Below are 13,502 nucleotides of genomic sequence, written 5' to 3' on the forward strand. Positions count from 1 at the left end.
GCCCCCGCTTCCCCAGGGTGCACAGTGACCTTGGCTGAAGGCTGTGAAGGTGACTGCCACTCCTCTGTGCTCAGTGTGGTACTGCATGGATGCCTCCAGGCACCTAAAAAGCCCTGCTTTTCTAATCAGTGGAGAACCAGCTTCTCTGCCAGGAACTGAAGCAAGACAGCAGATGAGAAGAAAAAAAAAAAAAAAAAGTAACAGCTCCAAGAGGAGGGAGCAGAAAGGAAATAGCAAAGCTGGAAAATGGCTTAAAAACCTGGGGGCAAGGCTGATCCTGGCAGCATCTGGCCAGCTGCCTGGGCGCCCTGCTGCCTGCCCACCAGTCTTGTGACAAATGCCCTCCGACAGCCGTGGAACCACAGCTGTCACCGGAAGGCTCCGAGTGTGTGGGCTGGCAGCCAGAGGCCCACGGCTGCAGGGGCGCCTCTCTGGGCTGGTAACCTCATTATCTCTGCTGTTGGAGCAAGAGCCCCAGGGAGCACAGCTGCTCTCAGCCACCTTGGAGGAGCTGTCTGCTCGGGAGGCTGTGCAGAGGGAGGCCTCTCCTGCCAAAGCAGGCTTCATGGGGCAGCGGGCCTGGAGATTCGCTTTCACATCACTCCAGTAAAGCCCTCCTTGTTCCAAAGCCATGCCTGGGCCCTGCCAGGGTTCACAGGCACAGATGGTGCCTTTCTTCTAGCAGTCTCCTCCTGCTCCCCAGCGGCCTCAAAGCAGGGTTCGATGCAAATAGTGAGAAGAAAAAGAAAAGGAAACAAGAAAAGAAATCAGAGTCTGCCCAGAGTTTGTCCAAGGATGTCCAAGGAAGCCCTCCTTGGAGGCCTCAGAGCTGTGCCATTTCCACTCACATCTCTGTCATCCAAGAAAACTGCCTGGTCCCTTCCCCTAGTCAGGACCAGGCCCCCTTTTTCATGTTGAATACAGGGTGGGGTGAGGGGCTGCAGGTCTGAGATCAGGACCTGCTGGAGCCCTGTGGACCCTCACTGTTGAGGACAGCCCAGCATATGTGACGGTGAGGACAGGGGCAGCCAGTGGGGATGATGAAGTTACCCCGAAGAGCGTGTCTGGCCCCAGCTACAAACATCCTCTGCCTGCCCTGAGACCCAAGGCGGGAGGGGACAGAGGGTGCGGAACGATGCTGGAGGCAGTGGGCTGGCTGTCGTGTGCTCTGCTCAGCTTGCAATTGAGGTTCGACCTTGAACAATGTGCCAGTGTTCCTCTCTGCTCTGGACACCCTCATCTGTCAAGTGGGGAGAACACCTGCCCTCGGCCAGCCTGGCTGCGGAGAGCAAGCTCCGTGGAGAACGACGGCTTGTCAGTGGGAGATTGTGGGTTGCTGTTATAGCTGTAACCCAGCGCAGGCTGTGTGTCACTGGCTGAGAGACAGCTTTGAAAAAGGACTGCTGTCATTTTCTGCAACTCTGGACTGGCCAGGGAGGCGGCACATCTGGTAGGGGGTGGGGGCTAGTGGAGGACCCTTATTATTACGAAAATCAAGCCATTTGCTGACTTGGTTTGGGTCCAGCTTAATGTCTCTCAGCCGTGAGCCTGTGAGCCCTGAGCTGGTGCCTGATGGTTTTGGATTGGGACTAAGGCAAGAAAACACCAGGATTTATAAAAATGCCATTCCCCCAAAGGGCCCAATCTATGCTGGACAGAGCCCTGATTCTTTGCATCTGCAGGGGGAACTAGTGTGGTGCTGTGTGTGGGTGCAGAGAGACAGAAGGAGAGAGAGGTGATGCGTGGAGAGACCATCTGTCTGGGCACAGGCCCAGCCCAACAACCCCAAGCCCTTTCTCCCTCCTCCTCCCAGATAGCTCCTGCTGTCTGCCTGGGGAAGGAACAATAGAATAATCTGGAGACTCTCCCACCCTTTCTAGATCTTCTTGAGGTCTCTGCCTCCAGTGCCTGAGCAGATGTCCAAGGCCAGGCCAGCCCCCCAGCCCCCATCCAGAGCCACGTAGGGCCATTTTCCAGCCCCAGGCCCCAGGCCCCCAGGCTGGGTTCCCTGTGCGTGGGTGCTAGAGGAGGAAGGCTGCGCATGCAGCGCTTTTTCTGGCAGAGCCAGTGCTTAACACTGCTAAAGCCCTCCTAATCCGCATTATTTTCTTCTAATCCCTCCCCCTCCACCCTGGCCTGTGTGCCACCCTGCAGGACCGTTGGTCCCAAGCCGGAGCCTGTGCTGAGCCCCAGGCATGAGGAAGCCACGCATCTGCTGCAGCGTGCCCGCATGAAGGCCAGGACCCGGCCCCTCCGTGCCAGCCATGACATCGTGCCCACCATTACCCAGGGCAGCCGGTGAGTGGGACCTGGGCCAGGCTAGCCTGGGAGGGCCATAGCAGGGAGGAGTCAGCAGTGGGAAGAAGTAGGATCTAGCCAAATGCCGCTGCTCACTCCTTGTGCGTGTGTGTTTTCCATATAAGGCTCTTGCTTTGATCATTTAGTCAGTCAACACACCTTTCCTGAGGGCCTGCAGTCAGGCACTGAGATACAAAGATGAATGAAACATGATCTGGATCCCTGGGGGCATGGAGGTCACAGTCTCCACGGAGAGAGGCAAAGAGATATTCAATTCTGTGGACTGTGGTGTAAGAGAGGAAAAATGTGTGTGCTGAGCTGGAAACTGTTAACTCCACCTGGAAAGGACAGGTGAGGCTCTTGAGAGAAGGTGACTTCTCAGCTGAGGCTTGACGGAGGTGTAGATACGCACTGGGTAGATGAGAGAGGCAAGGGTAAGCGTCCTGGGGATGGAAACTGAGCAGAAGTGCTGTGCTCAGGAATTCAGCCAGGCTAGAGGGTAAGGATATGCAGGCTGTGGCGTGAAGGCTGGAGGGCTCATTTGGGCCAGGTCATGGAGGCCTCCAGGCCTGCAGAACTGTTGGACAACTGGATGTCTGCTGCAATATCTGGGAGCCACTGGAGGACTCTGGGCAGGGGGCAGCACGATCACACCTCAGTGATGCCTTTCTAGCTGCCGAGATGTGTTGAATCTGGGAGACTGGTGCGCGGAGGAGGATGCTGCCATGGCCATGCTGAGCAGTACAGAGAGGAGAGTCCGGAGACCTCACACAGACCTCAAGCACCAGAAGCAAGCAGGCTTAGTGAGGTGACAAAGGAGTGCAGCACCTAGAGCCAGACCACGCGGGCTTGACTTCTGGTTCTGGCACTTAGCTGGGTGTCTCTGCGGAAGTCTCTGTGCCTCAGTTTCCTCACCCACGAAATGGGAATTGTAATAGTGCCTGTCTTACAGGGTCTGTGGGGTGATGTGAGCTAACACACGTGAAGTTTAGAACAGCACCCGCCACGCAAAAACTGTGAGCTCTAACCACTTCTCATTTAGTTGCAGGGGTGTGGGCGGTGTGAGAAGGGAGGAATCTGGAATGAGCCCAGGGTTCTGACTCGGTGTCTGCGTGTTTGGTGGGGGCGAGGCCTCAGTGCAGGGTCAGGCATTGGAGGCAGAGGCGCTCCCCGAACATCCACTGGAAATGAGCACCAGGCAGGTGGATACAGGATCTTTAGAGGAGGAGAGATCAGAACTGAAGATCTGGACGTCATCCCTGATTTCATAATGCTACAGCCATGGTAAGGGTGAGCTTGTCAGAAGTAAAGAGGTAGGAAATCAACAAGGTTAAGGACATTCAGACCAGCACATCACACACATGACTGCCCCCTGAGCAGCACGCTGCATCCCCATCTTCCTGCCTATGGTACACCTTGAAGAATCACTTACACGTGGACTTTACCACCACACAGGGCTGTCTTCCAGTCATGCACCTGGGCCTGAGATGAGGCTGCCAGGCTATGCCAGGTCTCACCAGGCCCAAGCAGGACCACTTCTGCAGCTAGCAAAGTCTGTGGCTTCATTGGCATGGTGGACATGCTGCATCTGCCTGTTTGAATCACCACGTGGCACTGGAGGGAGCAGGCGTTCTTAGGGAGCAGGGATCTTGGTGGAACTGGACCACCTGCTCTTTGATGGAGGGTGCCGAACTGCTCATTAAAGGCTAAGGACCTTTATGGAATCACTGAGATGACTCCTTCATGAGCAGAGGTCATTGTGACCCTTAGAAGAGAGGCTCAGAAGACCCTAAACCCTGGCAAGGGATGCCAAACAGACTGTCCTTGTATTTCCACATTTTGGGCCTTGCCTCTCTCTCTAGATGGAGGGTACTCATTAGGAATGGGCATGGTTGGCCGGGTGCGGTGGCTCATGCCTGTAATCCCACCACTTTGGGAGGCCAAGGCGGGCAGATCACAAGGTCAGGAGATTGAGATCATCCTGGCTAACGCAGTGAAACCCTGTCTCTACTAAAAATACAAAAAATTAGCTGGGCGTGATGGTGGGCTCCTGTAGTCCCAGCTACTCGGGAGGCTGAGGCAGGAGAATCATTTGAACCTGGGAGGCGGAGGTTGCAGTGAGCCGAGATCACACCACTGCACTCTAGTGTGGGCGACAGAGCGAGACTCTGTCTCAAAAAAAAAAAAAGAACGGGCATGGCTTCTTCAGGGCATCCTAACTATTCTTCTTCTTCACATACATATGGTGAGAAACCTTAGACTTCCAAGAAACTCTCCTGTTGTGCTTTGTAGAGGCATTTAGGTTAGGTCGGATAGCCTCAAAATAATCAAGACTATCTACAAAACAGATTGCATTGTGTAAAGGTCCTCTTGGACACTTCTTCCTCAGATCACTTTAACAGCTCAGAACAACCCCAATCACTAACTTTAAAGTAGGCTCCCTTTTGCAGGCTGTCTCCAGGCCATAGAAATGCTATAGAATTGCAAGGTGACCCACTTTAGCAGCTGCCGTGTCCAGAAAAGAATTACTATGACTTGGCAGCGCTGGCGAATCCTCAGAGGGTATAGCTGAAAAATCAACGCCAGATGGCTTGCTGCAGATGCTTCTAAAGGTTACGCTCCGTCAGATCACCCTGGAGGGCCATGCTGAGTTAACATGGCAATGGCACACAGGCCCCAGGTCTCAGTTAGATGCAGGAGGCCCCATCCCTAGCCCAGATGCATCACTTCTAAAGAGCCGCTTGGTGAAAGGTGATGGAAGAGGAGGGGCAGGAAGAGCTGTCTCAGAGGGCCTTCTTTACCCTAGGTCTGGCTAGAGGCAGCTGGGGCAAGCCTGAACAGACAGGGATTCCAGGAGGTGAAGAGGTAGCAGCAGCTGCATTTTTCTGGAAATAAATTAATACAGAAATGGAGCAGCTCCTGGAAGCACAAGATCTTGCCGTATAGGGGCTAGACATGCCTAGATTGGTGTTTCTGTTGGCAGGAGGACAGGACATGTCAGCAAGAGGCAGGGCTGGGAGGTGACACTGTAAGTGCCACTGTCCCAGGTCAGAGAGAGTGGCTGTGTTGAGACTGCAGAGCTTGCATACATCACATTGATTGTATGGTTAGGGAAGCAATGCTATGGAAAGAGGGACTCTGGCAAGGGGTCCCTGTGAAGCCATATGTCTGCAGGACTGTGGTGGGATCCTCCCCTACAGGAGTGACTGCTGGGGCCTCTGTGGAGCGTCACCTTGAGAACTTGGCAGGCATGGGATTTGCTCACCGCTTAGCTGCCTCATTCGTCCTGCACTTGTCTCCAAAATCCTCATCCTGCCTTTACACACTGTTGCTGACACTGCTGGTGGGGGCTTCTGGGTTTGAATAATTGGGTTGAAAGCACCTTATGTGATTAAGCGCTCCTTAATTTCTCTTTTTAGAACAAAAATGTCTGCCTCTGCAGTGAATTCCAGGATTGCTCACCATCCTGTGTGTGAAAGTTAAGACCACTAATGTGGCTCATGGGACCTGGGCTCCTTTGTTAGATTAGGACCGCACTGCCTTTAAAGCTGGACTCTTTTCCTCCCTAGAAATTACAGCTCACGTCCTGCCAGCAGACAGGGCACTAGCTCTTGGGACCTGTGGAGGGGTCGTTGTGTGAAACTGTGTGCAGAATCTCCCCGTGGGCCTTTCCCTGCATTGGGTCGGCCGGGCTGGGAAGGGATCCTTTCTGTGCAGTGGGGGTAAAGCATCTGCTCAGCAGGGAACCTCCTGTTTCTGGGGTGGGGGTGAGGGAGGCTGTTTCTCTGGATGGAGTCTTCCTTTCAGGGGCTATGGGGAGGGAAGCGTGCTTCTGAAGAGCTGACCGTGAGTGCCACATGAACAGGGACCCCACAGCTGACCTAGATACAAGTGCGGATAGGGGCCAGAATCCTCGCGTGGGCTCTCTGGGGCTCAGAGTCCCAGCGCTTTACAATCCCCAACAGAAAATTATCACCACCACAGTTATTAATCTCAGCGGGGCCTCCCCACGGCCGTGTTGAGATGAGTAGTGAGATCCTGCACCGTCTTCAGCAGCGGGCGTCCTGCTCACTAGCCCACATATCTTATAGCCTACGTAGCTACAAAGGCCTCTCTGAAAGCAGGGCTGCGATGTGACTTTTGGGGGCCCTAGCACTTTTGCCTTCATGGGCCTCTTGCTCCATACAAAAACATTAAAAAATATATATTTCATGACCATGCTGGTTGAAAGGTAAATACGTCATTCTATATTAAAATGTTTTCTTTGACCCAAAAGTGTATTTTCTTCTGATTTTAAAAGAAATTACAACATTGTCCTGGGCCCCTGTCCATATTGTGGGTCCTCAGCATAGCGGCTGTTGTGCCTGATGAATGAGTAGCCATGGCTGAATGTGAGTTCCAGCAAACAGGCTGACCAAAACCTCTTCAGTGTTCCCCAGAGCAGCCTTTTTAAGCACAGGATCTGCTGAAATCTCAAAGCAGGCAGATCTACTTGCTTAGCAGGAGTTTGTGTGTTTTTCTGTTTCGTTTTGTTTCGTTTTGAGACAGGGTCTTGCTCTGTTGCCCACGATGGAGTGTAGCGGCACGATCTTGGCTCACTGCAACCTCTGCCTCCTGGGTTCAAGCAATTCTCATGCCTCAGCCTCCCAAGTAGCTGGGACTATAGGCACGCATCACCACGCCTGGCTAATTTTTTCTATTTTTAGTAGAGACAGGGTTTCATCGTGTTGCCCAGGCTGGTCTTGAACTCCTGAGCTCAAGCAATCTGCCCACCTCGGCCTTCGAAGTGCTAGGATCACAGGCGTGAGCCACTGTGCCTGCCCAGCAGGAGTTCTTCTTTAAAAAAAAATTTCGTCCTGGAGCAGTGCTTATGGGGGGAAATGACGAGTCAGGGGTAGGCGCAGGTGTGGAGCCCCAGTTGCCCATTGCCTTTTGCATTCCAGTGAGCATTCAGCATCTAATAAATAGAAGTCAAATGCTAGTAGGCTAAGAAGAAAGATCCAGGAAATGAGGCAGGAGGGTTGCATGAGGTCAGGGAAGGAGGCCTGGAGGCCCTGAAGGCCCAGGAGCGTAAGAGGAAGCAGGAAGGAATGTGGGGGGCCTGCATTTTCCCTCCAAAGTGTATGCACTTGACCCTGTGGCCTCTTCTGGGTTGGTGTGATAAAATAAAGGCTGTGCTTCAGTTGGATCTACAGACAGGAGGTAGTGGAGAGGCTGGATAAGAGGCCACTGCAGGGGTCCAGTGTGAGTGATAAAGAAGTGATAAATGCAAGAAACAAGAAATGGAATCCCAACACTTAGCAGTGGATTGGTGGGGAGGCCCCTGCCAGGAAAAGGAAGGGAGAACTATGGTTCTTACTTGGGTGCCCTTCTGATAGAAAATGGCCTATGGTCCTGGGTCCATTTTCATAGTGGCCTGAAACTCCGGTTACCTGGCTCCACGAGGCCGTGGTGTGAGATGTGTGTAGGTGCCTTCCAGAACTGAGCAGGACTTGACTATTCACCACAGTGTCTCCCAGAGCCAAAGTGGATGACAGGTGGGCAGACTCCCCAGCACAGCAGTGCCATCCCCCACAAAAGCAGGACAAGAGTATGTGTGAGGGCTGCGGAGGGGCAGTGCCTGGAGTGGGGTTGGAACAGTCAAGACTCAGGAGCCAAGGAGAAACATCACCATTGCCTTGTCTGAATTTTGCGTAAGCAAGGTGATGTGGAACCCTGCATGGAAACTTCAGGAGCAATTGCTTAGAAACCCTGACTTTAGGCCGGGCACAGTGGTGCATACCTGTAATCCCAGAACTTTGGGAGGCCGAGGTGGGAGGATCACTTGTGCCCAGGAGTTTGAGACCAGCCTGGCCAACATAGTGAGACCTCATCTGTACAAAAAATAACCAAAATAAGCCAGATATGGTGAAGCACACTTGTGGTCCCAGCTACTTGGGAAGCTGAGGTGGGAGGATCACTTGAGCCCCAGAGGTCGAGGTTATAGTGAGCCAAGATCATGTCACTGCACTCCAGCCTGGGCATCATAGAGAGATCCTGCCAAAAAAAAAAAAAAAATCTCTGACTTCAGTTCTCACACAGCCTCTCCTTTAAGTGGAGACTTAAAATATCCTGTTCCCGTGACAGCATTATAGCAAATACATATTTCCACAATCACTACCAGAAATACATGGTGGTCAGGCTCACTTCCTCTCCCTAACAGACACACACACACAGACGCCGCCCCCACCCCCAACTCCCCTACACACACGTGTAAGGACTTCAGCATATTCCCATTCAATAGTGTTTCATCTTAACTCAGGCTGAGCCATGCAAGAGAGGCAAAGCCAAAAGCAGGGAAGGTGGCCTTGGTTTTGTTTAGCGCTGTGTTAGGAACAGGATGGGCTTGCAAGCTGCTTTGGTTTGCGGAGACGCCCCAGAAATCCGCTCTGGAGTAACCTTGTGGGTTGCGGTTGCCACAGAGCACGGTGGGAGACTGTAGCCCAGGGTGGAGGGGTAGGGCCGATGGGTGTCCATACCTCCCCATGTTTCTGCCCTTGACCTCTCTCCTCCTGTCTCTTCATCAGAGATGGCCACAGAAGCCCAGCCCGGGACCCCAGGACGACCCTTGCCTGCATAGACAACCTCCAGAACGGGCACACGAGCGATTCCTCCAGCGGAGAGTCCAGCGGCGGGCAGAGGCCGAGGCGGGGCCCCTCGCCGTCGCACGTGCGTTTTGAGGATGAGTCGGCCCGCGAAGCCGAGTTCCGCCACCTGGATCGGCTGCAGCAGCGCCAGCGCCAAGTGCTGAGCACCGTGCTGCAGGCCGCGGACCAAGGCCCCCTGCGCTCCAAGCCCGACCTCGCCCACTACATCAACGGGGCCCCCCGGCTCCGGGACGCTGGGCAAGGGGCATTCCACCGGCTTGTGGGCAGCCTGGACCGCGGAGGACCCCCGGCGCCGCCGGCACGGGGCAGCGAGAGGAGGTGCCAGGCCTGCGGCAGCTGCATCGACGACCCGCGCCCCGCCCAGGGGAAGGCGTCCCCCGACCCCAGGACCCTCCAGGAGCTCCAGGCTGCCGGTGGGATGGAGAGGGTGCTGGGTGGCCTGAGCTCCCCACTCCGGCTCCTTCCTGCAGAGCCCGGGCTCCGCATGGAATGGATCCGGGAAACACACATCGGAGACATCGTGTGCCCTGCGGAGGTGGGTTCTGCCCTGGACAACACAGACAACTCTGACAGCTGCAGGACGGACAGTGAGGAGGCGGGGACCGCTCAGGCTGGCGGGGCATGTAGGCGGACCCGAGGCAGCAGCCCGCGACTGCGACTGCGGGGCTCCAGGCCTCGAGGCCACAGGTGGTCCAAGAAGGCTGAGGTGGAGCTGCCTTGGGGCCTTCAGGCCCAACAACACCTGCCTAGGGCTGATGATATGGAGGTGGAAAATGAGGTGAAGGAGGGCAGAGGACACACGCCTGGGGGAACTCTATTTTTGAGAGAAGATGCTGTCCCTAAGCCTCCTGACCTGGAGTTGAAGCGGGTGCCCCTGGGACCCCAGTGGCAGCCTGGACCACGGCTGGGAAGTCACCAGGCTCACCTTTTGGATTCCCGGACTCCATGCAGGACAGCCTACGCCACCACCTCCCCCATGACGCCTGAATCACCGGGGCCAGGAGGCCAGGCCCAGGTTATGGAAAGCCACGAGTCCCTGGAAATTGTCTCTCCTTCCTCCCTGCAACAGAGCTATGCAGAGCCTTCCGCCCCGCACCAAGCCCGGCAGCCAACAGTTTCCTTTTGTCCTGAAGGCTGGGCGCCAACCCCTCCCCCTTCAAGGAAGGCCACCTCGCCGGTGTCTCACAGGAAGGCAGCCCTGGCTGGATTGTGCAGGCCAGGTGACCAGGGAGAACCTGTGGGTATCCCCCTGCCTCCAAGAAGCACGATTCTCAGGACCTGTGAGCTGCCCCCATCACAGACCCAGCCCAGCTGCCCTCAGGTCAGGCACCCACTCCTGGCCCTGTCCACCAACAACTGCAACAGCAGCGCACCTCGGGGGCTGCAGGAGCCCTACGGGGGAGTCGTCCACGAGGGTAGGGTGGAGAGGGGCCCCTGCAGCCGGGAGCCGGAGCCGCCCCTGGAGAACAGCAGAGATGGTAAGGGGCTGCCGTTCATTCCTGCCCAGCCCAGGCCTGGTGTGGTTCTAGAGCAGAGGCCCAGACCCGACCTGTGACACCCAGGCCTTCAGAGTCATTCCCTTTTATCTCAATAGTCAGATGGCAGCATCACACACCACCTCGGCAGCTCCTTGGAGCCGCTCTGAGGTGTCAGGGGTGCTGGCAGAGGCCAGACGCAGGATTGACCGCCAGCCTGGAGGCAGACTAAGCAACTCCCTTCTGGGGGAGGCAGAACCATGGGGAAGGTGGTGGAGACATCCTCTTCCTGTTGGGAACCCTGAGGTTCCAAGATCCAAGCTCCAAGCTGCATGGCTGCTAGAGGCCTGGGCTTTAAGGGATTTACTCCCAACAGTACAGAAAGAGGCAGCAGTTCCAGGATTTACTATTTGTTTGGAACAATAGATGCCCACTAATCACATGGCTGAGACCCTGCCCCTTCAGCATCATCATTTCATTTCATTTCATTTCATTCACTCATTCATTCCTTCAGTATTGGCAGAGCACCTGTTATGTGCCAGGCACTGTACTAGGCACTGTGGGGAATGCACATGTGAATACTTGAGCAGGAGTCCTGCTCTTGAGGCTTTCTGTGGCCAGGCAGACATGCTGTCTGGAGGGCCCTGTGACCAAGGGAACAGGGCTCCTAGGTGGTGTGCTTTCTCGTACCAGACCCTCCCTGGCCCCTGGGCCTGTTGGTGGAGCAGTAGGTTTCAGCAGGCAAGGCTGCTGAAGGGTGTGGGTCTCACCACTTTGTCTTTGGAAGGGGTCCTCATATTGTGGGAGAATCCTGGGGGGTGGTGGGCTCAGGCCCTGATCCCTAGTGTTGTGATCCCAGATGACCAACTCTGCCGTTCACTTTTAGGCAGAGATAACAGGCTCACTCCACACGTGCCCACGGCTCTGACAGTCTTGGGGCTGGGATGGCTCGAGAGACCCAGGGCTTGGCAACAGAGTGGAGGGAGGGAGGGCAGAGAGATGACAGACCTTATTGAGGATGTGGATGCAAAGTCCCCTCCACTGCATGGGGACACACAGACTTGGTCCCTCTCCCTCCCTTGCTTACACAAACCTTAAGGCAACCCCCTCCCCCTGGGGTCCCTCCCACCCTGTGCTGAGTGGCAGTTTCCTTCTCTGGTGGGCTCTAGGCAGGCTGTGGGCTTGCCCCTAACCACTTCCTGCAGGGCTTCCCTTCTGAGACCTGCTGACCTCTCTGGGCAGCCCAAGCCTTTACCTCGGAGCTTGAAGCAGAGCGAGTGAGGCCCTGGGTGACTCCCTCAATCCCTCAGCCTGCCAGCATCCTCTTCTGTGAAGTGAGGACGATGATGGCACCATCTCCTAGGGCCCCGTGAACTCATCTCTGGAGAGGATTCCACTCGTTGCCTAGCACATAATAGATCTCCAGAAATGATGGCTATTTTAAAGCTCTTAGAAATCACAACTGACAAGATTGTGGGTTTTGTCCCAGGAATACAAAATTTTCCCCTGCTCCCACTATGTCCCTTGATATGGAAGGGACATGGCTTATCACAGTCAACCCTTTCATTGAACAAACAGTGATCATCTACTGTGGACTAGATGCTGTGCTGGGTGATGAGCTTCCAGCAGTCAACAAGACTCAGTCCGTGTCCTCAAATAGTTTCCAGCCTCGAGGACACTCACGAGGGGTCCTCAGGCCTGGTCATCTAAGAGGCCACCCCACCTTCCCTTGCTGCTTCCCAGGTCTCTCCACTGCTCTCCTTGGGCTCTGCCTCTCCAGCTTCTTCTCACCCTCCCCCTGTTGGGAATGTCCCTTTCCCCCACAGGACCTGTGGGATGAGCTGGTATGACTCAGGTGGGATGCTGTGCTTGTTTCAGGAGGACCCCAGGGCTTTCCCGGCTCAGCAGATGTTGCCACCATCAACTCCACGGGCATCACCCTCTCCCTGTCCTCAGAGGAGCCAGAGTCCAGCCAGGAATCAGAGGGAAGCCTGCAGAGGACAGGGTCGGGATCTGGAGGACATGTGCTGTCAAGGTGAGTGACAGGAGAAAGAGCCAGACTGCAGAAGGAGGTGGAAATGGGGGCTCTGGGAGGGGAGAGACCCCCTGGAGTGGTGGCATGACCCACCTCACTGCTCCTAGTCCTCAGAGGCTCCCTAGACTGTGAACAAGCCTGGCAGCCCTCTCACTCCTCTCCCAGTGTCGTGTAGTCTGATGTACCTGCTCATTCATTCATGAAGCATCCATTGAACGGCCTCTAGCTGCAGACACTCTGCCAGTTCCCGGGGCAAAGCTAGCAGAGCCCCAGCCCTGGGGAAGGGCCCAGGATGGGCTTGCTTCTGCTTCTGCTCTGCGCTTGGATGCTTGAAAGTAACCAGACGTTGAGGAAAGGGAGCCCAGCAGTCACATTTTCCTTCTTTCCTTCAGCTCGGCGCCGGCGCGGGGTGGTGGGGTGGGGGCTGAGTCCTGGCCCTTTGGGACCTCCTTAACTTGCCTCAAAGCCTTGGTGAACCCGGAGCTCTGGCCAGGGCCTTCTCTTCCCTGTGACACACTATGCCTGGTGGCTGCAGGCAGCTCTAGGCCTGAAGAGGCACCAGAGCCGACTCTCCATCCCTAGTGCCATCTGCTCTCCAGAACTTCAGAGCTGCACCCTCAGTTTCTCCTGGACATCTCCATTAGGGGGTCTGATGGGCCCCTCAAACAGAAAGCTCAACAACTGCTTCCCCCATGTCCCATTCCCTGCAAACACGTCACTGTCTGTCTGCACAGCGCACAAGCCCGAATCCAGGAGTCCTGGATTGCTTCCTCTTCCTTCTCTCCCACCGCAGCCCCCTGCCAGTCATTGCCAGCTCCGGAAACCCCTGCCTCCCACCACTTTTCCTGGCCTGAACTCATAGCTTCTTTGCTATACAACTCTAGTAGCCCCTACCTGCTCTCCGCCTTCACCCTTGCCCCTACATTTCCTTCTCCACACAATAGTCAAGGGTCGCTTTTTAAAACTTGGATTAAATGGTGTCCTTCTCCTACTGAAAACCCTGAATGCAATGGTTTTTCCCTGCACTTGGAGTAGACTTCACACCTC

General features: G+C 55.3%; 1 protein-coding gene across 1 annotated transcript in view; it reads left to right on the top strand.

Annotated features, from left to right (window-relative positions):
- Positions 1 to 13,502, top strand: part of KIAA1614 — a 38,672-nt gene that overhangs the window by 13,346 nt on the left and 11,824 nt on the right. Inside the window, exons 4-6 of the mRNA XM_015122477.3 lie at positions 2,155 to 2,298; positions 8,865 to 10,423; positions 12,299 to 12,455. Of these exons, the coding sequence (XP_014977963.3) occupies positions 2,155 to 2,298; positions 8,865 to 10,423; positions 12,299 to 12,455 (1,860 nt within the window). The remainder of the gene's footprint in view (positions 1 to 2,154; positions 2,299 to 8,864; positions 10,424 to 12,298; positions 12,456 to 13,502) is intronic.

This window comes from Macaca mulatta, chromosome 1, assembly GCF_049350105.2.
Source record: "Macaca mulatta isolate MMU2019108-1 chromosome 1, T2T-MMU8v2.0, whole genome shotgun sequence".
In the NCBI taxonomy this organism is placed as follows: Eukaryota; Metazoa; Chordata; class Mammalia; order Primates; family Cercopithecidae; genus Macaca; species Macaca mulatta.